Raw genomic sequence first — 25,930 nt, forward strand, 5'->3', positions numbered from 1 at the left:
AAGTTATAATATGCCCCATCTGCCAAATGGGTTGTTTTGAGGATTAGGTGAAGTGTTTGTCTGAAGCATTTGGACCATTGCCTGGCACATAGTAAATACTCAGTAGACGCTGGTTTTCATTATTGGAGTCTCTGCTGAGGAAGCTTTGCTCCTAAAATCCTGATCAGCCAAGTCCCGGAAATGCTGCCGCCTCGTTCCCACCAAGGTGAGCTGTCTGAGGTCACCTCAATGCTAATAGGACCTCTTCCTGTCTCCACCTCAGGGCAGTTCTTGCATGCCATTTATTATCATATAATATAATGCAATATAATATCATACATAACATAACATAATATGATGGGTAGGTTAACTTGGAAACCCTGAGGCAGACCGTGGATGGATGGATAGATGAATAGATACATTTGTACTAAGTATACATACATTATATCATTCTATTGATTTGTAAAAAGTTCCCGGTCTGCCTGGCTGTAATGAGATTTTTGAACTTTGCGTGGCGATCAATGAGAGGAATATTATTGGCCTGGAGAATTGATATACCTGCTCTCAGTGGCTTGTTCTGCTCCCAGGCTGCCCCGGCCCCCCAGGTGTACGATTCCAGCAGACACTTAACCTTTTTTACAGTGTCATCAGGCTAAAAGGAATCTAATAGTGACACAGGACTTGTGCTCAGCACTCTGCCACTATTGCTTTCCTGTCACAAATAATTTATAGCCTTCTATTTCCATCCCTGAGCCTGCACCCCAGCCCTGCCTCCTGCTTTCCCCCAAGCTCCCAGGAATCAATAAACTCACAGAGCCACAGTGGGACTTCAGGGTGCAAGGCGATGGACAGATGGACAAAGAGGAGAAAGAGAGATAGGCAGAGAAAGAGAGGGAGAGAGATACAGAGAAAGACACGCAGAGGAAGTGGTGCGAAGAGGAGGAGGAAGAGGAAGAGGAAGAGGAAGAGGGTGGAAGATGCAGAGCAATGTTGGTCTGCACAGTGCTTTCCTGGGAGGTAAAGCCTCCTCTCTTTATTCACAAGTTCAACAGACTGTTGATGGGGACTCGCTCATGGCTTCCACTCTGACTCTCAGAGCCCATGAGTCCGCTTTGATCTTCAAGGTGGTGGGAGGTAGAGACCTTCTGGGAATTTAACCAAAGAGTGACCTCACCACTGTACTATTCCAGCACCTTTTGCTCTAACCCCCTGCCGCAACCCCCTGCCTCGCTAGGGTTCTCTGTAGATCTTTCCAGTGTCCCAGTGGGGCTTGGTCCAGTCCCCAGTCTGTCTTTCTGCGAGTCTTCATCATGCAACCTCTCTTGGGGTCAGACTGTGACCCCTGCTGCTGAGGCTTTCTGTCTGTTCCAGGCTTTCCCCAGGCCCTTGGTAGCACCTGCGTTTACCAAGCTGGGGTTCACTGCATGGGGAAGCTTCTTGCCTGCATCTTGCTCAGCTTCTGAATTGAAAGCAGCCAGGCCCAGGTGTCACCCTTAGGAATGATAATACTAGTGGACATTATTGTTATAGCATTTATTGGGCCAATCATCACACTAATCACTTAATAGGGATGATCCTATTTAATCTTTACTACGGTCCTAGGAAGTACATAGTAGTATTTTTTTATTTGCACAGATAAGGGAATAAGAAACTCAGAGTTTCCCAGACAGTAAGCAACATAGCTGGGATTCTGACTCAGGCAGACGGAGCCTGGAGCCCATAGCCCTGACTCCTTTTGCTATTCTTACACCCTTGTGAGTACAGGAGACTCTGAGCGCCTGGAAGACCCCATGCCAGGCACAGGCCAAAGCCCTGGAGAGAAAGAGCCCTCGCCTGAAATGGGAGAGGAAGGAAAGCCCGCTGGTGAGGGAAGCCAGAATGGAGACATGCTTCCCGGGGTCCTGCCTGCGCCCTCTAGGGACCCATACACAGGGACTTGACCTTCCAGGTCCGAGCTGCCTGGGGCCATGGCAGATGTTGATGTGCCTGGCTGACTTGTGGAGCCAAGAATGAAAAAGAACTGGAGAAGGAGGAGGAGGAAGCTGCATCCGGCAGTCATTCTAAACAACTGCTTTACTTCATCCTTTAACCCCTAGTGGTATCCCATGAGCCATTGGGCTGGATACAGGATGTAGAAGGGCACCAGATGACCATCAGCTTTCCGCTATCCCAGTTCTTAAATTCTCTGTGCTCAGCTCTGGGACTGGCAAGTGCCCACTGCCTGGGGTCATGGATGGACACCAAGAGCATTAACAGCTTGCAGCAGGCACCCTGCCCAACTCCTCTCCCATGCACCACCAAGCCGCTGTCAGGGAATAGTGATTTTCCATCACTTGCTGCCTCAGCTAAATCTGCACCAGTGCCCCAGAGGTCAGAGGCTCTGGGTAACAAAGACAGGAGCTCCACCACCCCATCCAGTTATCTGTGTCACCCCGCCTCAGCCCGGGTCCATCAGCTCTCAAGCACAGCCACACAAGGACCAGCGAAGCCCCAGAAGCTTGTGCTGCAGGGAATCAGGGGCTGCTTCTCCCAGCTGCTCAGCTCCTCCTCTTGCAGATGCGCCTACACTGCCCCACCTACCCTTGAATCCTCCCCAGGGTGCTTAGGCTCCAAACCTTTGTCCTAACTCTTCAGGGATCACCTAGCCTTGTGCTTTCCTGAGAGCTAAACACCAAAAAAAAGCTCACTTTTGAAACTTCTGGCAACCTGGAAACATACCATCTCTGGCTAACCTCCCCGTGCCCTCTGCTTCCCAGTTTGTTCTCCATTGCTCTGTCTTCCACAGTCTCTCCGACAACCTCGACGTCTTCCTCTTCATTGCTTCTTCCTCAGTTCTTTCCCACCCTGAAATGCTCCTCCTCCACTTGGCTGCCAGTTCTGTTTACCTTTCGACCTCACCCAGTTGTCCCCTCCTCACCTGCCCACTCGGCCGAGCCTCTTCTCCCTCGGGTCACTAGCGGCCATGCAATGACCCAAACGTGTCTCTTCTTTTTTGTGTGTGAGTGGTACTGGGGATGGGACCCAGGGGTATTCTACCTCCGAGCCACACCTCCAGCCCTATTTTTTATTCTTTATTTTGAAAAAGGGTCTCACTGAGTTGCAAAGGGCCTCAGTATCTGAGGCTATCCGGGAACCGCGATCCTCCTTTCTCAGTCTCCCAAATGCTGGGATTACAAGCGTGCGCCACCATGGCCGCCCATGTGTCTCTTCTTATTCCCAATTCTCTTCAGTCTTTGTATCGCCTGTTAGCACCATTGATTTGTGTGTGTGTGTGTGTGTGTGTGTGTGTGTGTGTGTGTGGTATTGGGGATTGAGCCCAGGGGCATTCTATCTCGGAGGGACACCCGCCCAGTCCTATTTATTTATTCTTTATTTTGAAACCAGGTTTCACTAAGTTGCAGAAGGCCTCACCAGGTTCCTAAGGCTGGCCGCAAACCTGTGATCTTCCTGTTTCAGCCTCTCGGGTACCGGGATTACAAGTGTGCGCCACCACACCCGGCTCCCTAACCCTATTTTATTTTTTATTTTGAAATAGAGTTTCTCTAAGTTGCTAAGGGTCTCACTAAATCATTGAGGCTCTCCTCAAACCTGCAATCCTCCTGTCTCAGCCTCCCAAGCGCTGGAATTGCAGGTGTGTGCTGCCATGTCTGGCCAGTTCTGTTCTTTTTAGAACATTCTTCTCTGTGGAGTTAGAAGAGGCTGCTCTGTACAACCCAGAACCCCCCTTTCCTCAGTATCCCGACTCCCTTGCTGCTATGCCAGCTGTGCCGGAACGTGTCCACCCCACATGCCGCATGTCCAGGACCAACCTTGCTGCTTCCTTCCAAAGCCAGCCATTTCCTTTCAGCCCTATTTTTTTTTCCTGCTGGGGATAGAACCCAGGGGCATTCTACCTCCAAGCTACACCCCAGCCCTATTTTATTTTTATTTTGAAACAGAGTCTAAGTTGCAGACATTCTCACTAAGACTGGCTAAGAACCTGCAATTCTCTGTCTCAGCCTCCCAAGTACTAGGATTGCAGCTGTGATCCTGTGCACCAGAGCACCTGGAAAACTCTTCCTTTTCTTTCCTGAAACCAGCTCCTTATCACATCAGGCCTGGATATTGCCTCCCTGGAATCAGTTTGCACATGTCCCCTCTCATTTGAGAAATTGCTCACGACTCCAGATCTTCTAAACCTGGTCCCTACACATTGAGGGAAGGAAGACAAAGTAGCACAGATTTTGGAGACTGAATTGGGACAGAGCCCCAAGAGACCTTACTGCCAGTAAAGGTCACACTGCAGTGTGACCTTAAGTAAGCTATGTAACCCTTGTCAGCTTTGGTTTTCAATATGCAAAATGAGGATGATACACTTTGGAGGTCGTTGTGAGAGTCAGGTATATATGTAATATAAATTAGATATAATTTTAGCACATAATAGATGTTCAGTAAGTGGCAAATAGCTATTTGCATCATCACATCCAAGTTTCAGCCCTCCTTCCTCTTCCTCCCTTATGCACACGCGGTATTCCCGGCTGATGGGCCTGGGCATTAATCCCTACAGCCTCACGCTGGCTCACTTGCTGTTCTCCTGCCCTCCTCCAGAGCCTACATAGAACGCCCTCCTCTCTGCTTCTTTGTTCACCTTAGAGTTGTGGGTTTTGTTTTGTTATTTATTTATTTATTTTGTTACTGGGGATTGTATTCACAGGCATTGTACCTCAGAGCTATGCCCCTAGTTCCCCCCCCTTTTTTTTTATTATGAAACAGGGCAACTCTGAATTGCTAAGGTTGGCCTTGAACTTGTGACTCTCCTCTCTCGACTTTCCAAATACTGGGTTATTGGTATGCACCGCCACGCCTAGCTTGTGTTATTTTTCCTGGAAAGAGAAAACATTATTTTCTGGTTGAAGAAACTGAGGCAGAGAGAAGTTGAGTGACAAGCCCACAGCTGTGTGGCCTCTTTTTTTGTGTGTGTGTGGTTCTGGGGGTGGAACCCACGGACGTTTTACCTCCAGGCTTTACTCCCAGACCTATTTTATATTTTTACTTGGAAACGGGGTCTCACTAAATTGCTGAGAGCCTTACTAAGTAGCTGAGGCTGGCTTCGAACCTGTGCGATCCTCCTGTCTCAGCCTCCCGAGTGCTGGGATTACAAGTGTGATATCTGGCAAGGGGCCATGTGGTGTGTTGGAAACCTGGGGACAGAAGGGACCTCAGTTGGCCAGCCCTTCCCTGCCTCTTCTCCTTCTCCTCTTAACTCTGGAGGACTGTGATATGGTCCCAATAGGAAAACCATCTCTGAAATGATCTCCTGAACCAATGGGTCCTGGTACCAGGAGGTACACGTGTATGGTTGGGGAGGGAGGGATGGACAACCAATCACCTGGCTCCTGACCCCCCGAAAGAGAGAAGATGCTGTGCTCCACTCAGTCTACTGCCAGATCCAAGCTACCAAACCCAAGTGCAATTCAGGTGATGCTCAGGGCAGGGCAGGTGCAGACCGCCTCCCCCCGAGCCACACAGGGTTGGGTCTCAGAGCCCATAGGGGGACACTCATGCCTTGCAGAGGCAGGTGAGTGGGGACGGAGCCGAGGAGCTAGGGAGGGCCCCTCCGCAGGGTTGGGCTGGCACTGGCCAAAGAAGGATGAGCGTTGACTCGTGGCTGTTGTGATGCCATTGCAGGATCATCCGGACCAAAGTTCAGCAACCTTTCCACCCAACACCGGATGGGGCAGGGACAGGAGTGACTGCCCCCGGCCACACCATCGGTAAGAGGGCTCGGGGAAGGGCAGAATCCAGCCCTACCTAGGGAAAGCCAAGAAATACAGAGCAGCTCTGGGAACTGCCCTCTCTAATGAGGTCCAGGTCCTGTCATGTTTCCCGATCCTCCTTCCTCTCAGCTCCTAGAAGCTCAGGGTCTCCTGAGTAAGGTCAGTTCACTGTAATTTCCTGAAAAGAGAAAACATTATTTTCTGGTTGAAGAAACTGAGGCAAAAAGAAGTTGAGTGACAAGCCCACAGCTGTGTGGCCTGTGTGTGTGTGTGTGTGGTACTGGGGGTGGAACCCAGGGGCTTTCTACCTCTGGGCTATACTCCCAGACCTATTTTATATTTTTATTTGGAAACAGGGTCTCACTAAGTTGCTGAGAGCCTCACTAAGTAGCTGAGGCTGGCTTCAAACCTGTGAGATCCTCCTGTCTCAGCCTCTGCCCTGCCCTCCTTAGTCTGGTCTCCTCCACCCCATTTCAATTAGTATTTTTCATCTAGCGTTTCTTCTGCCTTTCTTTTGTCTTTTTATCATCTTTTGTTTTCTCTGATTCTATCTCCTACATGTCCCTCTTTCTTTCATATCTAGTTTCTCACTCCATTTAAAAATTTTTTTAATGTGACCCTTCTCTCTGTTCCCCTCCTCTCCTTTTCTTTCCTCACTCTTCTTTTCCCTTTCCCCTCTCTCCTTCCCTGTGCCCCTCTGTCTCCTGCCCTCCTCATGGCCTCTTTTTTCTTGGCCTGTCTTTCCTGAACTCTTTGTTTCTATCTCATCCATTCTTTAGCTCCCTGTGTCTCTGTAGCCTCCTCAGTCCTTGACCCATGCTCAGGGTCTGTCCTAGACATGGCCCAGGTTGCCAGAACACCTGCGGACACTCTCTCTTGTCCCCGGGCACACACAGAATCACTTCTTTTTGGTCCAAGGGCACTTAGTGCTGCTATGGCTAGAGATGAGGTCCAGGCTTTGAGGGCTGGGATACAACTGAATTTTTCCTGCTGCCTCTCTTGGGAGCTGTCCTCTTTTCTCCTGACCAGCGGGAAATGGACATGGCTGGTCCCAACCCTCCTGGAGCTGGCAGGAGCCCTTGTCTGCTGGCCTGGGTCACAGTGTGTGCTGGGGGTAGGGCTGGGCCGGACTGGGCCTGAGCTGGGCAGCGCAGAGTGAATGGGCTCACAAGCCTTTGTCCTGAGGCGGAACTGAGGAACTTCTCAAGTGATTTCAAGACCAGAAGCAACTGGGAAAGAAAAACGTGCACTTGAGGGAGCATCACACCAGCCTGTGTCTCCCACAGAGTCAGAGAGCTCTTGAAAGCTCCAGACTTTAATCACGGTTGGTGAAGACTCCACTCAGGAGACTGAGAAAAATGTGCTGGGGTTTGTTTGGGAGAATTTGCCCAGCCCTGGGGTTCAGACAAGCTGTGCTCTCCAGAGGGTAGCCCAGGCACGGTCCAGACAGAGTCCACCTAGGTGTTTTCTGGGCCTGCACTCCATCCATCCAGAGGGGCAGGGCTTGAACCCCCTGGTGAAACCCTAGGTCTTCAGAAAAGGCCTAGGGTGACCACTTACTGCAGGGCTGGATAGAAGTAACGACAGCCTGAACTGTATGTGGCAATGTGCTTCCCCCTTAAGCCTTTGAAGAAGAAAGAAGGGGATGTGGGCTCCTCGCCCCTCTCTGCCCCAACCTCGGGCTCCGGCTTTGCGCACAACTGCTTTCCTGACGGCGTTTCCTCCTTACTCTCGTCCAGTTCCCAGCACGGCCTCCCCTCCTGTTTCCAGCGCCTCCAATGACCCAGTGGGATCCTACTCCATCAATGGGATCCTGGGGATTCCTCGCTCCAACGGTGAGAAGAGGAAGCGTGATGAAGGTAGGAGGAGGGAGGAGGGAGGAGCAGGAGGGAGGAGGGAGAAGGGAGGAGGGAGGAGGGGGGAGGGAGGAGGGAGGAGGTCCGGCTTCCCCTTTGCGCGCTTTGTCCTTGGATGAGGGGCTCCGGTTTCTGCCTGGCCTCGCAGCTGCTCTGCCGTGAGATCAGTTTTAGTAGCAAAGCCCAGGTCCCCCCACTGCCCTGCTGGCTCCTGGAGAGAGAGAGGGAGGTTGCTGGTGGGGCCACCGGCTTCACCATCTGCTCAGCCCCGACCGCCTCACCTTCGCTGAGAGTCACCCCAGCTGTCCCCGGGGGATGTCAGGAGAGAGCCACCGACCGCTTACCTTGGGAAGGTTTTCGAGGTTGGGGGACAGCTGGTCCCTGACCTAAGGATGGAAGGCCAGCCTGCTCTGTCCTCGCTTGATCCCAACCATCAGAAGGTGGGAAGTGAGGTCATGTGCGGCTGACCTGGTCTTCTTTCTCTGGAACACGTGGACATTGCCCCCATTCAAACCACTTGAGGAGCTGGACATGGGACCTTTTTCTTCTCCTCTCCATGGGAGCAGACACTATGCAGGTTCCCTGCGGCCCTCTCCTCCATTCCCCCAGCCCTCAAGGGGCAGCCAATTGCACAGCTGGGAGGTAAAGGGAATGGGGAATGAAGAGGAGGAGGTGAGAAGAAAAGGAGAGAGAGAGTAGTGGAGGTGAACTAGAGACAAGGGGTCCCTTGAGGACCATCTGATTCTGTTTAGATGCTCGAAACCCGACGCAGACTGACAGGCCCAGGGTCTCAGGCCTGCTACCTGCCCCAATTCTCCCATGGTCCCAGCTAGGGAAGCGGTAACCCCCTGGCCTTGGTGGGGTGGAAGATTTCAAGGCATCTCCCGCGAAATAGACAGAATCCCCCAAAGTCAAGCATGGGACTGTTATATCCCATTAGCCGAGGACAGTCCCGATTTATGCTCGTGGTCTCTGCATCTTGTCCATGCAGCTCCTCCTTTTTCTCTCTCAAGAATATTCTGTTTGGACAGTAAGTTCTATGGTCAGCCCAAGCATAGACAAGCCCTTGAGGGATAAAGAGCAGAGAATCGGGGCAAAGCTGGGCCACGGTCTGGATGCCCTAGGCCCAGGCAGAGGGGAGAGAGTGTGCGGGCCCCGGCCTCCGGCAGGGGGGACAGAGCATAGGAGAGACCTAGGCCTGGCAAGACAGTGATGACCTGGGGCTGGCCTCCGTCCAGAAGCCCTAATGGCCTCGTTTCACAGGGAAACAGCTTGTCTGGCTCTGTTTCTCCTTCTTCCAAAATATCCAAACCCATTTGGCTGCCACGGCCTTTGCCACTCACTAAATTTCATTGTGGTTGTTTTGGCGGCAGCCCCTGATGGGCAGGGGGAGGCAGAGTGAAAGGGCCTACGTCCCAGCCCTCCCCGGGGCTTCCCGTACTCAGGCCTTAGCCAAGCTCCCTGGCACCTTGAGTGCTTTGATAGACTCTGCCTCTCAGACTCAAAGGGGTTTTCTTTAGCTACAACCCCTGCATTGTTGAGAGTGTGAGATGTCTAGGGGCCAGGGAGGCCACAGAGACCCCTCTGCGGTCCCTCCCACCCCCGCGGGCTTGAGCTTGGGGCCATTCGTGCCCTCTGCTGCCTGGGCTCCGATGGGCCATGAAGGGAAGCTAGGGCCAGGGAGGCACTGGCCTGGGGCTGTGGCCACCCAGGGCTGGGCAGGCCGGGAACAAAGTGCTCCCCTCTGAGCAGCTGCTCACATTTCATTGTTTTGAGTCCATTGAATTCAGTGAACCTTCCTGTACATCAAATACAAGAAGGGCTTGGTGGAGAGAATCTTCAAGCAGAACAAGATACGGTTCTTGTCCTTAAGGAGCTCATACCCTCTGAACCCAGAGAGCAGAAAGGCCCATCAGCTATGGTGCATGTTGGGGATCTGGCCTCAGGCCCGGGGAGCTGGGGTGGGAGGGAGTTCGCTGCCAGGTGGAGCTGCTCTTTGAGGAGGGGCCTCGGCGATGGCTGGGGGATATTACAGACAATGGCAGCCTGAAATTCTATCCGATGGAGCAAACTGTGCCAGGCAGGCGAGGCAGCTTTGGCAGGGATGAGTAGGCATGAGGGTAAGTGGCGCAAGGTAGAGCTGGGCAATGGGTTAGGGGCACAGGAGAGCAGGCCCAAACTGGGTTGTGTAAGGACTTCTTTTCTAGAAAGCAGGGGTGGTCTTTAAAGGCAGAAAGGGACAGGAGCACATCTGGGTTTGGGAAGCTCATCCTCCAGCTGTGTGCCGGTGATGGCGGCAGGAAGATAGCGCAGGAAGCAGTTGAAGTATTCAGGTGAGGGATAATGGCTGCCTTGAAGTTTCTTCCAAAACACTCACCTGCTGGGGCCAGCCGGTTGGCAAGGAGGATCATAGGCCCCACCATTTTTTGTGAGGGTTCTCTTGCCTGACTCCCTCTCCTTTGGGCCAAACCCAAGCCAAGTGGAGCGGCCCTTTCCCTGGAGGTGGGGCCTGCAAGGGAGGCTTGCCCTCCCTGCCCACTGCCCACTCCGGATGCATGGGCCCAGGTGGGAAGGGGGTGGAGGGCGGGGAGAGAGCAGAGGTAGACCTGCAGCGGCCCTCCTCCCCGCCCCCACCCAGTGCTTCCCAGCAGTCAGGCCCAGTTTGCATTAGGGAGCAGCTCAGATGATTAAGAATAGAGGAGATAATTATGTGTCAAGATGATGTAGCCCAACTCTGCAGTCGGGCCAAGGTAGCAAGGCAGCTAGCTGGCAGGCTGGTCGCAGGAGGCAGCCTCGGGCACGGGCTGCAGAGACACCCAAGTGTCCTTCAGCTCCTGGGCAGTTCCCTAGTAACCGACTCGGGATTGGGGACACACGTCCAGGGACTGGACCCTAAAAGTAGTGGAACACCTGGCACATCTTCCTCCAGGAGGACCCTCGATGTCCCCACAAAGCTGGCCCGCCTCCAGCCGTAGGCACTGTGGCCTCAGAAGTGGCACAGCCCAAGGGCAAGCTGCGTGCCTCTCTGCCCTCCAGGAAGCTGCTCCGGTTCCTGCCTCTGGGTACAGCGCGGCCTATTCTTCAGCTCTAACAATGTCACGGTGGTGGGCATTAGCGAGGACAATCACTGCAGCGTGTGCTGGCATTAGCAGGGACAATCTCAGCAGTAGTTATTGGTGTTCACAGTGATAATACCCAGAGCGTTATTGGCATTGGCACTCAGAATATGGACAGCATTATTAGTATCTGCAGCAATCATATCTGTGGGAATATTCATAAAGGGTCGATCAGCTGTGACTCTGGGGAAAAGCTGGCAGTGATGGGGCTGCATGAGACTCCTGTACTCTGGCCTTCAGAAGTGTGGAAAGGCTCAGACTTAGCCGGGCGTGGTGGCCCACGCTTGTAATCCCAGCATTCGGGAGGCTGAGACCAGAGGATCGAGGTTTGCGGACAGCCTCAGCTACTTAGTGAGGCCCTCTGCAGCTCAGTGAGACTCGGTTTCAAAATAAAGAATAAAAAATAGGCCAGGGGCTGTAGCTCAGAGGTCCAATGCCCCTGGGTTCCATCCCCAGACCTGCAAAAAAAAAAAAAAAAAAAAAAAAAAAGGCTCAGACTTTCCTTGGGTAATATGTCACTCAAGAAGCTTTTACCCTCCTCCCAGGAGTCTGGGAGCTCCCAGAAGGAGACAGGTGGGCAGGCCAGGGGCAGATGAGGGAGTCAAGTTATGAAGCACCCAGGAGGCAGGCTGCACATCAGTCCAATAAGAAAGAACCCCCATTTGGTACCCTGCGAAAATTTTCACCTCTTAGCTACAATTATGGGTGGGTACATTTGGGCTAGATTCCCTGGGACACTGAAGTGACATCGAATCCCTGAATGTAGCAGGCCCTGTGTCTGTGGCTAGAGGACAGACACTTGTAACACCCTCCCCAGCATCAGGCTGAAAAACTGAACTCTGGGCTGGGGCTGGGGCTCAGTGGTTGAGCACTTACCTGTTGAGTTCCAATCCCAGCACTGCAAAATAACAAAACAAAATAAAACCTCAAGTCCTTTGCCTTCTCCCCATGGTTTTCGGCTGCGGCCCAGTGCAGTGCTGTCTACCGGTGGTGGTGTTGAAGCATAGAGAGTTACATAACTTGTCCAAAAATCCAAATGAAGTCATATGCTGAGAGTCTGCTCATCTGTGTGAGGGGGGTGTGTTGGTATCAGCCTTTGGCGCGTGGGATTGCAGGGGGCTGTGATTTTGCATCCTATTAATTAAGTGCACAGTGAATTGTGCAGCTGAGTGGTGCCAAGCCAGTGCAGTTGTGCGTCTGCAGGCAGGGCGGGTTTGCATGGCTGCGAACGGCCAAGTCCTATCACTGCCTTTAATGGCTCCCTTCTGCTTTGGATGAGGCTGTAACTGGAAGAAGCAGTTCATTTCCTTAGTCCGTTTCCCTCCTGGAGGTCCCCAAGAGTGTTGCTCAGGTTGGCCTTGGAGCCAATGAGGGGGATAAGCTGTGGATATGAGCGGTACCTGCTTTTATCTTGGAACTCTGGGTCAAGTCAAGACAAGGCTGCAAAGACTCCTTTCAGAAAGGAGGATGCAGGGTTGAGGCCAGAGTGCCGTCCCGGAAGCCTGGTCTCCGTGGGAAGATGTGAGCCTTGGAGCGAGAACGGCTGGTCTGAATCCTAGTGCACTCACTCGTGTGACCTTGGACAAGCCACTAAACCTGCATCCGCTCAGTTTGCTCCTCTGTAGAATGGAGATGGTAACAACTCTCACTTCACAGGGGCCACAGAGAAGCCCCCATGAGATCACGGGTCACAGTGTTGTGCCCACGGCACCTTGGAGTTGGGTGAATCAACATCTGAGAGAGAAAGCCTAAGTGCAGGTTTAGGCTTCATGGGGAAATGCAGTTGTGTCAGAAAGAAATTTATCTGGGCATGGGCTTCCTAAGCTTGGTGCAGCACCTTGTAACTATGGCAACCTTTAGCCAGGATTAGCTAACACGATGGGACCAGAGCAGTCAGCCTCTCCTGCGTAAGTGGGACAATCTTTGTCCATTTCTACCTATTCGTTTGCTCCGTAGTTACCTGTTGGGCTACATGTCGTTGTCTAGCCTCCACAGGTGTTTTCTATGTATATAAATAAATATAAGACCCCTTTTTGCTAATATGGGGGCACCACTCCCTCTGTCCATCTGTGTACATTTCTGCTCCCAGTGCAAGTTTATTTATTTACCTTGGAAAACATGCTTGTATCATGGACCATGTGTAATTTTTTTCAAGGTTTATGTAAGTGTGAGTATGTGTGTGAGTTCTATCTTGCTCAGATCTTCAGGTGTCAGGGAATGTGGAAGGTTACGTGTTGGGAAGGTATGCAGCTTTCTAGATAGTGTTGATGCTTGGGAGAGTTCCAGTGTGACCGTGTGTGTGAATACCAGTACCAGTGACCAAGCAGAGCTCCAAGCCAGGCCTGAGCATGTTGAGCGCTCAGGGTCCAGGCCCGAAAGGCCCATAGTATCATCCTACCTCTCTTGGCAAATGGATAGGCTGTCCTTGGCAATTGGATAGGGATGGCTGGGGCCCAACCCTAGAGAAACTGAGACTGGGAACCATTACCTGTAGCTCAGAACCCTTGCAACCCTTTGAAGAGGAGCCTGGTCTCCCAATCTTGAAGTCCAGCCCCCAATCTTCTACCTGCCTATCTTTCGGGATCTCTCAGTGTTTGTCTATCTCTCATTTGCTCTAGTTGAGGTATACACTGATCCTGCCCACATTAGAGGAGGTGGAGGTTTGCATCTGGTCTGGACTTTAAGAGGTATGAGGGCCAGAGGGAACCTGGTGTGGGGGTCAATGGAAATAGCTTGGGGTGGGGGTCAGAGAACATCCAGAGAGCGGGCTCCTAGGGGTAGAAAGTGGAAAGGAGTTGGTGGCTCAGGCTTCCACTGGGAGCCCAAGAGGCTGATGGAGTCTCAGCGCCTGGACCACTTCCGCCATGGGCCACTGAGGGGGTATGAGGCTGAGGCCCTGGTGGCCCGAAGGGTCAGGCACTCAGTGGATGGGGGGCAGCTTTTCCAGCCCTTGGAAAAACAAAGAGCAGATCGGGTAGTAAAACAAAAGCAAAGGAGACCTGGAAGCACCTGACAGCCCTAATTCATCACGGCCCAAGTTTTTTCCTGTGTTCCCATTATATTTGTTTGTAAAAGTGGAAATCAATTTTGAAGGTAATTTTCTGGAAAGAATGGAAGGGAGGTGGGAGGGCCGGATAAGGCAGAGATGGTAAAAGGAAAAATTTAGGCCAGGCACAGCCCAGGGGCAGCTCTTGGCAAGGTGAAAGAAAATTGCATATTCAATCTCCATCCATGAATCTCCCTCACTGCTGCCCGCCTCCTGCTTGAAAACAATGAAGGCTTTTTCCCAACGCTGGGCAGGGCCTCGGTATCAGCCTCACTTTAACTTCAGGGTCATTAATTCCCTGATTATTGAAGGAGAAGAGAGGGTTGCAGCATCGTCAATTCCAAAGGCACCCCCCATGTGATCAGGTCCTGGCTGGGGCCGGGTGGGGGGCAACCAGGGTGAGGTGAGGTGTTGTTTTAGAAGGAGGTGGGGAGAGGAAATGGGGGAGCCACCTGGACTGGGGGGCAGGAAGCCAGGAGGAGGGTAGAAGCCAGCAGTCATTACTGCATACCTCTGTTGTGTTGTTATTGCAAATTAAAAGTAGCATGTTCCACTCCACAGCTATCTTTGGGGAGGGAGGGGCACCGAGGGAGGTGGGGGATCTTATCATTGCTTCTTCAGCAGACCAGCCGTGGTGTCACCGTGTGAGGTGACATTTGAATTTACAATTCCGCTGAGAAAAGCCATTAATTCACAAATTAACATTTCTCCCTCTCCCTCTCTCTTTAACACTCTCTCCCTCTCTCACATGGATGTGCAAGCAATTGAAAAGACAAAGGAAATAGCCTTAAGGAAGAGACTTTACTGCTAGTCTGTCTGTGCTGAGATTGCTCCCCCTGCTTCCAGATAGATAAACCAATTACCTGAGCAGCTCCGCTCCTGGCCGCCTGCGATCGCCGCCTTTGTAGGCTGCCTCCATGACTGGCTTACACTCGGTGGATCTCAGTAAAGGAAGCCAGGCATGCCCTGGTCCAAACTCTCTTCCTAGCTCTCCTTTGGAGGGGCTGTAGGAGGAGAGCTGGTTGGTATCAGAAGAGGCAGGCCAGGAGGACCCAGAGGAAGAGGAAAAGCTGGCCACTGCCAGCTGCCAAGGGCCCTGGGTCTTTGGGCGCAGCCTGCCATGTTGGCCGAGGCGGCTGGGGCATGTGTGTATGTGATCTGCTTGGTAGGTAAGCTTGGTCTACATTGAGAAGGCTGGGCATGAAGCAGAGGCTGGAGCCTGCGCCTAGCCTTCTGGTCCCAGTGCAGGGAGGGCTGGCAGAGCCAGAGAGGGATCTGAGCTAGCCCTGCCTGGGAATTGCTCAGGGAAGTTTTGCTGAGCATGCACTATTTTAGTGGGACAGGATTCAGCCTGAAGGAGCCGAGAGGGCTGCCGAGGAGGGCCCAGAAGATATGTTGAGGTTGCGCTAGATTTGATTATACTGATTCCTAGCACTTGTACACAATCATGTCTGTTTAGTGCCTAATCCTTACACACATGTGTACATACAACCATACATATCCAGCTATCTGATTTCCTTCTTAGACATTCTTTCTTTCCCCTTCATCCACAGGGTACCTCCCAAGATTTGAAACCATGGATAGTACCCATTCTATACACACTTTGTTTTTCCCTACACATAGATAGGATAAAGTTTAGTTTATAGGCTAGACTTGATAAGAGATTAACAACAACAATAATCAAATAGGACAATTATAGCAGTATATCAATACCATGAGAGCTAATCTGATAACCAAGACAGCTCCTAAGTGAATAACTGGTCAGAGTGGGTACACAGAACAAAAGGATGATTCACACATGAGCAGCGCGGAGCGAGGCAGCCCAGGATTTCATCACGCTACTCAAAAGGTGCGCAATTTAAAACTTATGAACTGTCGACTTCTGGAATTTCCCATTTATAGACTGCAGTTGACTGTAGGTAAATGGAACTATGGAAGGCTAAACCTCAGTTAGGGGGGAGACTGAGCTGCCATCAGGTGGCATGTGGATTATTGCTGAGATTATATGGTTCCTTGTGCACTATACTACCTAGCACGTGGCACGGATCCGGGCCCACATGCGACAGGTCCTCTGAAAACTCAGAAAGCAAAGCTACACCAAGGGGACCCTCTGCCTAGACAAATGTCTGAATTTAATTGCATTCACAAAGCTCAGCCTCTGTTTGTTTTCTGACTCATATTGAGAACCTGGCTAATGTCCATTACTGTTCAAGAAATAGCTAAGTTTCAAACGTGAGCATTCACCAAGACACCAGAAAAAGAAACCCACTTATGAACACATATTCATGGTCATGATCATGTCTTCCTGATAACCAGGGAAATTAGACTGGTTATATCTAAGGGGAGAATTTTTCTATCTTGGTTGGATTACATATTTTAGCCAAACTCTCTAGCTCTCTGGGTAATGTTGGCCAAGAGCTAACCATATCATTCTACAGAGGTAGGTGTAGGATATGTTGATGTTTATTAAAACCTTTACTGTGGGCCCTGTAAAAAGGTGACTTGTATTTTTTTTTTTTTTTTTTTTTTTTGCGGGTCTGAGGATGGAACCCAGGGTCATTCAACCCCTAAGCTATACCTCCTGCACTATTTTTTATTCTTTATTTTGAAACAGGGTCTCACTAAGTTGTGGAGGGCCTCACTAAGTAGCTGAGGTTGTCTGCGAACCATGATCCTCCTGTCTCAGCCTCTCGAATGCTGGGATTACAAGCGTGCACCGCCATGCCTAGCTAGGTGACTTGTATTTTTCTTTTTCTTTTCTTTTTTTTGTGGTACTGGGGATTGAATTCAGGGGTATTCTACCTCTGATCTATACCCTCCATCATATTTTATTTTTATTCTGAAACAGGATCTCACTAGGTTGTTGAGATTCTCACTACTTGCTGAGGCTGTTCTCAAACTTGTGATCCTCCTGTTTCAGCCGCTCATGTACTGGAATTCCAAGTGTGTGCCACCTTGCCCAGCTGTGACTTGTGGTTTTTTTTTTTGTTGTTGTTGTTTGTTTTATTTTGTTTTGTTTTCTCTGAGAGGAAATATTAGGGGTTAGCCATCATGTAAAACTGACAGAGGTTTATAAATTTAGGAATTTGTTCATAAATCCCTGTGTTCATACCAGATACAGCAGCCAAATTGCTATCTTTATTTTCCAACTAATTCATGCTATTGTGAACGAACAACATTGTGGGTTGTTTGAATAAGTACTCTGAGGTCTAGCATCAAAGGGTATATATTTTGTCACATAGTACCAGAAAGTCAGAATAGACAGTGGCCCACCCCAGGAGAGAATGCATGGATCTGCGGTAGAGGGGCTGTGTGCATCCCTCCACCACTGCACGGGGGCAGGTGTGGTGCAGCTATTCCAAACTCTGCAGCAAGGGCCGGCAGGTTCTCTGCCCTATTGCCATGTTTGCGCCTTCGCTTGAGTACCAGTTATGTCAGTGTCTTCAACTCTTGCTCTTCCCTGGGCAACTGCCTTCCAGCCCTGCAGGTAGGCACCATTCTCCTTCCCCCTCCTGGCAAGGGCACCAGGCAAGAAATCTGCTGCCTCAGCTCTGCCCTTCCGGGAGAGGCGAGCCAGGCGCAGGGTGTCCCCCAGGCCCTGCTGCTCGTGGGCCCGCCTCCCAGAGCGCCTCCTCCTCTGCAGACTAGTGGGCAGCGGGAAGGGCAGGCAGCTGGCACGGGGACCCCTCTGAAAGTGGGTTTGGAGAGAATAAGGGTTGGGGAGACCTGGGATCACTGCCTGCCAGAGGAATGGGTCCTGGCAGGCTCCCAGACCATTGTGCCCAGGGAGGGACCCCACACACACCTTCTTCAGGGCTGCGGTGGTCCTAGGGCTCTCTGGGACCCTCCCATTCTGCCCTGTGGGGGTGGACAGGACAGGAGGGTTGGGGGAGGGTGGGGCCTGGCGCAGGGGCTGGAAGCCGGTCACGAGCCTCAGAGCCGAGTTGCGGCAGAGCCAGTAATTCAAACCAACCTGACCCTTCGGTGAACCCGAACCTGCTGACCTTGACAGCAGCAGACAAGAGAGGCCTCACAAGCCTCAACCTGGCGGAGGCCCTGCCTGCTCTCCCTCCCTTCCTTGAAGCCCTGTGGCCCAGCCTCCAGGTGGCTCTTCATTTGGCCATCCCCATGAAATGTCAGCATCCCCTCCCTCCCGAGGCCGCCTGCCTGCTTCAAAGCACCCTTTGTGCTAACCTCCACTGGAGACAGGGTGCGGGCATCCCCCCGGGCCTGCCGAGGACCCTCGGCTGAGGCTTCTCCACTCCGCTGAGTGGAGCCCTTACCCCGTGCCTGCTCCTCCACCCCAGGCGCTGCTGCTTCCTTCAGAACTGCCGTGTGTGTGTGTGTGTGTGTGTGTGTGTGTGTGTGTGTGTGTGTGTGTAAGTCTGGGTGCACACAGGGCAGGGATAAAATGTGATGGAGACACAGCAGACAGGGGAGGGAAGACTAGCTGGAGGGAAGCAGCCCCAGGAACCTGCATTAAAGTAAATGCAGTTTATGAAGTTTATGCTTTCCTCCTCGGGAGAGCTGGATTCCTTCCAGCAGCCTCTCAGAGCCTGCCAAACAGCTCCTGAAGCAGAAAGTGTGGGCAGGAGAGCGAGCAAGCCAGTGACAGAGGGAGACACACACACACACACACACACACACACACACACACACACACCACCCCAGGCCACAGCAGCCTGGAGCTGGAAGGAGGGATGCAGATGGTGTGTCTGGGAGGAGTGGCTCCAGGAGCTACTCTCTCCTCCACTCACCCCTACCCACCTGCCATCTCCATCCTCTCTGGCGATGCGACAAGCACAGAAACTTGGGCAATGTGGTTGCTGGGTGGACTAAGCCCAGACACTGTGGGCCTCCTGGAGCAGCCAGCTCACAGGAGCTGCTTTGGGTGAGGGATAGTATGGGTGGTCTTGAGGCAGTAGATATCAGGCCCATGCAGATGTGGTACATTCCAGGATGTGGAACCATTCAAGCCAGGGGCGGTGGCACAGACCTGTAATTCCAGCAACTCAGGAGGCTAAGGCAAGAGCATTGCAAGTTCAAGGCCAGCCTGGGCAACTTAACAACACCCTGTCTCAGATTAAAATAAAAAGGGCTAGGGATGTAGTTCAGTAGTAGAGCACTTATCTAGTATTCAATCCCTAGTACTGAAAAAAGAAAAAAATGATACCATTGGGTCATCCATCTTTTTATTTTATTTTGTTTTATTTTATTTTATTTTTGGTGGCACTGGGGTTCCTGGAAACCCTTCTAGCTCCGGGCTACACTCCCAGACCTATTTTATATTTTTTTATTTGGAAACAGGATCTCTTAAGCCAGCATGGCTGGCTTCGAACCTGCGCGATCCTCTTGTCTCCACCTCCCAAGCGCAGGGATGACAAGCGTGCGCCACCACGCCTGGCGCACGCATGTCTCTCTCTTTTTTTTTTTTAACACTGGGTCTAGACCAAGTGAGTACCTTGCAGCTACTGAAGACAGCCATTGCAGTCTCTTAAGGAGAAACTATTCAAGACCTTTTTACTTTTTCTGAGAATTCAAAGGAAATAGACGACTGCCGTGCTAGGGCATGGGAGCGCTCAGCAGACTTTAAAGCTAGCTGGAGCACCTACCATCGCAGATTCTTCCTCCTGTGCACTGTGTGTGTGGCACTAGGATTATGTAAGTCGGCCAGGATCCTTGACGTTTGAGGAAACAGGGTATGGAGGAGAAAAGGGACCAAAGGGACGTGTGTAGCAAGGGCCTTCGCTCCCCCTGCAGGTGTGTGCCCCGTGGCTGTGTTTACATGCTCCGCTAGGGATGATGAGAAGTCTATCTCCTGCCTCTTTCTGGGAACATCATGTCTTTTGTATTCGAGTTCTGCCAGGAGCTGGGACATAAGAGGACAACAGAGGGAGAGAAAAGGACAGGAGGGAGAGTGAAGGGTAGGCAGAAATTGCTGATTGTGGAGGGTGCTCCCGTCAGCCAAGAGATGCTAGGCACCCAGGGCAGCAGGAACTGGCGGAGGATGGCCTGGGCCCTTGCGGCCCCCGCTGCCCTCCCTCTCCCCTCCCCCGTCCGCACATCTTTATTGGTTCTGGTAATAGCGTTGATTTGCATGTCAGGCAAAGCCTTGCTACACACACAGAAAGAAAACCCCAGCCGTGGCGGTGTGGCAGTGTCAGCTCTCGCTGTTGTTCGACAGTGTAAAATTAAATTAATAAAGCCCCCAACACAGGAAAACATAACAGGAAATTAATGGCCTTTACTGTCGCTCTGATGCAGTCATTTGCAACCCTGCTTTCCGCACCAAAGACTTCATAAATGCAAGCAGTTTCTCTAAACAAGCATACTTAGGGCGGCCTGGTATGTAATTTTTCGCCTTGCTTGTGTCCTTTGAGCTAACAAAGCCCCCTTCCCTTCTGGCTCCAGAGAGGTTTCTAACTGGTTCTGGCCCCAGCTGGAGCCCGGTGGGGGCAGCACCAGGAAGGAGGCCCCACCCGTCCCTGAGAGCTCAAGGAGGGCACAGGAGGGCTCTGCAGACTTTCAGCAAGCCCTCCCTGCCCACTTAGTATGCCCAGCGGGGCAGCTGCTCCTCAGGAAGCCCTTGCCTCCACCCAGAGCCCAGCCCTCTCTGCCTCCCACCTGTGTCTCCCTTGCCATGTCTCTGGCCTTCCCCTCCGTCCTCCCCCATCTGCATCACCCTGTCCTCCTCTCCTTCACACAAGGGTCCTGCGTTCTGACTGGCTGTGCCTTGGCAGTGGGCAACCTGGGGGATTTTCTAGAGTGAGGAGCTAACAAAATGGGAAAAGTAACGGTGCTGATACAATTCCCTAAGGTTCTAGATCTCCCCCATTCTCCCTGTTCCCTCTGGATTGGTTAGGAAATCTGAGGGCCCTAATGGTTATTCAGAGCATCCCTCTGTCCTGGAGTGGATTTCAGAGATGGGAGCCTGTGACTTGGCTTTGGTGTGTAAGACACTGGGATGGTGCGCTTCCCTCTCTGGGGATCTCTGTGTCCGGGTGTGCCTAAGTGCCCACTGGGCTCAACTTTGCAAGGAGGTCTCAGGAGCTTATAGTCTCCTGGGGAAGGCATCACACGTCACACAACTAGGTGGTCATTAAGTGCTGAACCATGTAGCTGTGTGTTGCGCAGGAGGCTGGGGAAGTGGCTAAGAAGAAAAAGCAGGAGATGGGCTGGAGTCTGGGAGTGGCTAAGACAGGGAAAGGCTCTCTCCAGGGACAAGGGAGGCCAAGGGCTGAGCTCAGGGTGGTGACATGGCGCAGCCTCAGATTCGAGTCATTCAGTCTGACCTGCCACTCACCATAGACCCCCTTCCTTCCAGCAGTTCTTCCTGACAGGCCACAGCCCCTGCCTACACGCAGGACAGACACACAGTGCCACTCCTTACCTTTCTACTGAGTCACTGTGGGATCTAGGAAAGAGCACAGGACTTAAAGTCCAGGTGTCTGGATTTGGGATCCACGCTGCTTCCTGTCGCTTTTGGAACATTAGCTAATATCATAATCTCTCAGAATCTGTTTCTTCTTATTTAAAATATGTAGAAATCATGATGTGTACCAGTACAGTAGTGGGTGGTGGTAAAGATCTCTATTTGACACCCTCCTACGACCTTCCCTTCCATTCATTCCACTGTGTTTACTGAGCGCTCAGCAACCTCTGGGCTGAATCCCAAGTAGATTTCGGCTTCCCACAGGATATGGTTCCTGTCCGTGAGAGAGTTCCCTTACCACCCTGGTTACCCATTTCTGAGTTCATTCTTGAAGGTTAAAGTCCCTCTTAAATGAACACTGAACCCTAGAGACAGTCCAGCCAACGCCAAGTACAGTGGGGCCATTGCCACTCTTGCCTGAAGACTCTACATCCATAATGTAGCTTAAGATTACATTCGATTTTTTAGCAGCCGTGTCAGACTCCAGCTTATATTGAGTTCGTGGTCAACTAAAACCTCGAGATCTTTTTCACATCAATTGCTATCAAGCCAGGTCTACCCCCATTCTGCACTTGTGTAATTGATTTTTTTTTAACCTAAACATAGGGCATTCCATTTATCCCTGTTGAATTCCATCTTGTTGGTTTGGGTGCTTAAATTCACCTGATTAAGATCATAAGGATGTCTTCTATATCATAATCCAAGCAGTTTCTTTCCTTTTCTTTCTTTCTTTTTTTAAGTTATTCTCCTTTAAAATAAAGAAAAGTACACGGCCAACCAGTAGAGCCCTCTCTCCTGGTTGTGATAAATTATTATTATTATTATTATTATTATTATTATTATTATTATTATTTATATTGAGCCTAACCAACAGCCATCAACTGTTTTACTTTTCTTTACCTTGTCCATAAAGGTAGGAAAGAGATTCTTTGCTAAATGTTAACATTTACGACATCCACAAAATTGCCTTAATCAATGAATAAAAATTCCATTAACATTGATGAACAAATTGAGTGCCCGATTTGTAAAGCGTGGTACAACTGATTTACACAGGTAAATGGAACAGGCTTCGACCTCAAGAAGCATATGATCTAAAAGGGAAGCAGATGTACTCTTCATCCTAAAAGTAGAGCGTGGCCAGTGCTATGATCAAGGCATAAAAAGCTATGATGAATTTATTTATTTATTTTAAGAAAAGAGCAGCTGCCTCTAACAGGGGCAGCAGGGAAAGTCTCTGTGGGGGGGTGGCATTTGATCTAGGCACTGACCCCAGGCTGTTGTGCCACAGGTTAGTCTTGGTGAGTGTGCACAGACTCTGGGGTATATAACATTTTCTTTTCTATCCTAATATAGAATATGGACTTTAGATACCCAAAACGATCTCGAAAAAGAACAAAGCTAGAAGATATATATTTTCTGATTTCAAATCATATAAAGCTACAATAATTGAAACAGTGTAGTACTGTTCTAAAGGCAGATATATAAACCATTGGAGTTAAATACAAGCCTAGAGCTAAATTCTTTCATATATTGTCAAGTTATTTTTGACAAGGTTTCCACCAACATTTGGTGGGGGAAATACTAATCTTTTAACTAAATATTGTTGAAAAATAATAATTACATGAAAAAGAATAAAATTGGACCCTTACCTAACACCATATACAAATATTAACTCAAAATAGATAAAAGACCTAAATATAAATCTTAAGACTATAAACTTTTAGAAGAAAATTCTTTTCTAATGCCCATACATTGCCGGACAATAATTTCTTCTAAAAGATACCCAAAGTCTGAGAGTGAGTTTGCCATGGCTTCGTTTGCCTGGCCTATCCTTGCCATGTTCTGCAAGGCAGGATGGCGTGAGATTTGTCATGGCCTCACTGGTCTTACAACTTCGTGGCACTAGGATTATCAACAGCAGTGTTACGATCCTATCTAAGTTTTACTCTTGCGGTCTGACATACAGATGATCTGAGAAAGTTAACTCAGTCACCCCTCGGAGACCAGGCTCAGTGCCTTCCTGATGGGGCGTGTTGAAGGTCTTCTCTTTGCCTGAGAAGACAAAGGCGAGCTGAGGGTTGAGAATTCTGCCCGCGCCCTCTCCCTGCTCGGCATTACCTCTCCTTCCCCAGGTTGGAGCTTAAACCTACCTTCCTTTATGTCCTTTCTCGGCACACAGCAACCCAAGCCCTTTTTGTTGTCTCAGCTTGTTCTGCGCTTTTTGTCTTCCTGACAGGCTCATGCTACTCATATCCATCCTTGGTTAGGGTCCCTCCTTCCATCTGTTCAGTGTCCTTTATAAGAGAAAAAAATTACTTTGATTACCAGTGCAATACATGTTCACTGTAAAATATTTGGAAGAGATGGTAAATCTCTTTTAAAGAAGAGATGGTAAATCTCTTTTAAAAATCACCCATTATCTCTTCACTAAGTGATAATCACTATTGAAATTCAGTGTATTTTTCTAGTCTTTTTTTCTGTGCATATATAATTTTATATATGCAATTTTTAACCAAAATTGAAATGATACTGTATAGCCTTGTCTTGCTATTTTTACTTAACATTATATAGGACCGTTTTCACATATCATTACATATTCTTCGAAAACATGATTTTTTAATGGCTGCATAATTTTCCACTGTTCAATGTACATGTCCTTTTAAAATCTAGGCTCATCATATTTTAAAGCTTAGCGGTGTGCAACAATGGCGATTTTCCTCAAATGCCCTTCTCTACCACCCCTCCCCTCCCATCCCTTCCCTTTGTCAGGTTGATTATTTGAGCTCATGGAGGCAGACTTTCATTTTGGAACATCCTGTCCTCACGGAATTATATTCCCTTTCAGGATGGGCCACGGGGCCCCATGCCCATTCTTTCCCTTCCTTTGGAGCAGTTTGCTTCCTCACGTCAGATTCTGCGAGCGCCCCTTTCCTTTGCTGCTGTCAACTCCAGACATGGTTGCTTTCTCCCCAGATTTCCACCACTTCTCTTTTATCCATTTTTCTTTCTCGGTGAGGATAAGTAGTGGGAAGGACTCTGGGCTAGGAACCCCAGTTCTCATTCTAGTGATGAGTGGTTCTGTGACATAGGGCCACTACCTGGCTTTTCTGAGCTTGTCATTTTGTTCTGTTTGGGTTGGGTTTTTTTTTTGTTTGTTTGCTTGATGTGTGTGTGTGTTTGTGTGTGTGTGTGTGTGTGTGTGTGTGCGTGTGCGTGTGCGTGTGTGTGTGTGTGTGTGTGTGTGTGTGCGTGTGTGTGTGTGTTTGAGAGACAGACAGACAGACCAGGGATTGAATTCAGGGGCATTCTGCCTCTGAGCTATATTCTATATTCTGAGCCCTATTTTATTTTTACTTTGAAACGGGGTCTCTCTAAGCTAATGCACACTGGCCTTGAACCTACAATCCTCCAGTCTCAGCCTCATAAGTACTGATATTATAGGCATGCACCACCATACCTGGCTCTGTTTTTTTTTTAATTTTAAAACTCTAAGAGAGAACCAGATTCAATTATTCCCACAATACTTTCCTGGTGTAAAATGTGAATGGCACTGAATCCAGAGTAGTAACTTCTTTTGTTTGTTTTTCCTCCTAAAAAGTAAAATGTTGAGCTAGGTGTGGTAGTGCCCTCCTGTAAGCCTAGCTACTCAGGAGGCTGAGGCAGGTGGCAAGTTCAAGGCTAACCTGGGCAACTTAGCAAGACTTTGTCTCAAAATAAAAAAGGATTAGGGATAGAGCTCTGTGGTACAGTGACCCTGGGTTCAATCCCTAGTACTGAAATCAAACAAACAAAAAAGCAATTAAGCCTGGTCACAGTGGCACATGCCTGTAATCCTAGTACTTGGGAGGCTGAAACAGAAGAGTCTCAGATTTAAGGCTAGCCTCAATCATTTAGCAAGATCTGTTTCAAAATAAAAAAAAATAAAAAGGGCTGGTAGGTATAATTCAGATGTAGAATGCCCTTTGGTTCAATCTCTAGTACTGTAAAACAAACAAACAAACAAACAACCCAGCAACTAAATGTTGAGCAAAGCAAGTTAAGGATTTATCAGTATTTGCTTATAGAATTCTATTCAACAATAAAATAAAATAACAAAAGAAAAGAAGAAAGAATTCTATTCAACAAATCAGCCAACATATGGGATCGGCTACCATGTATCAGGTCCTATATTAGATTTATAAGGATGAAAACTATTGTTTTCCTGCCTTCAAAACGCACAGTTTAGTGAAGAAGAAAACAAGCATTAAAAAAATAACCGACACACCCGAGTGTACGTTTGGCCCTGCCGCTCCTTGGGCGTGTATGTGGCCATGGGAGTCGCCCATCTTCGCTGGCCCATCGTTTCTCCAGGTTGGGCGCTCAGCTACTGGGGGCAGAGGGCCTGGGCGGGGCTCTAGCTCGTCCATCACTCCTGAACTGTAACTGTGCGACTTGGGAAAGCGCCTGCCCTCTGCTCTTCCATGTCCTCATCTACAACATGAGGTTAATACCAGACGCTTCCCGCTTAAGTTTTTGTTGTAAAAATTTAATGAATTAATATACGTAAAATTCTCACACAAGTGCCTGATATACAGTAAACACTTAATAAACGGTTGTTGCTGTTATTCTAAGAATTAAACCAGTGTGTGTGTTAAGTGTGGTGCCTGGCAACATAATAGGAACCGGATCCAATTCAGTTAGTAGTATTTTATTTCTACAATAGAACTTTGGAGCAATGGCTGTCAGAACACAAAGAAAGGAGAAAT

The 25,930-nt window shown here is 49.8% G+C and overlaps 1 protein-coding gene across 9 annotated transcripts in view; it reads left to right on the forward strand.

Moving 5' to 3' along the window:
* PAX2 (paired box 2) overlaps positions 1-25,930 on the forward strand; it is a gene marked incomplete at both ends in the record, with an annotated part of 87,627 nt that overhangs the window by 28,938 nt on the left and 32,759 nt on the right. For 6 of the 9 annotated variants that reach the window (XM_080693607.1, XM_080693608.1, XM_080693609.1 and 3 more), the window contains 2 exons: positions 5,647-5,732; positions 7,475-7,594. In XM_080693607.1, the coding sequence (XP_080549733.1) occupies positions 5,647-5,732; positions 7,475-7,594 (206 nt within the window). Of the gene's footprint in view, positions 1-5,646; positions 5,733-7,474; positions 7,595-13,325; positions 13,395-25,930 lie in introns of all 9 variants that reach the window. The other 3 variants (XM_080693606.1, XM_080693602.1, XM_080693603.1) reach the window with 1 other exon arrangement.

The sequence above is a fragment of the Muscardinus avellanarius genome (assembly GCF_963383645.1).
Source record: "Muscardinus avellanarius genome assembly, chromosome: 4".
NCBI lineage: Eukaryota > Metazoa > Chordata > Mammalia > Rodentia > Gliridae > Muscardinus > Muscardinus avellanarius.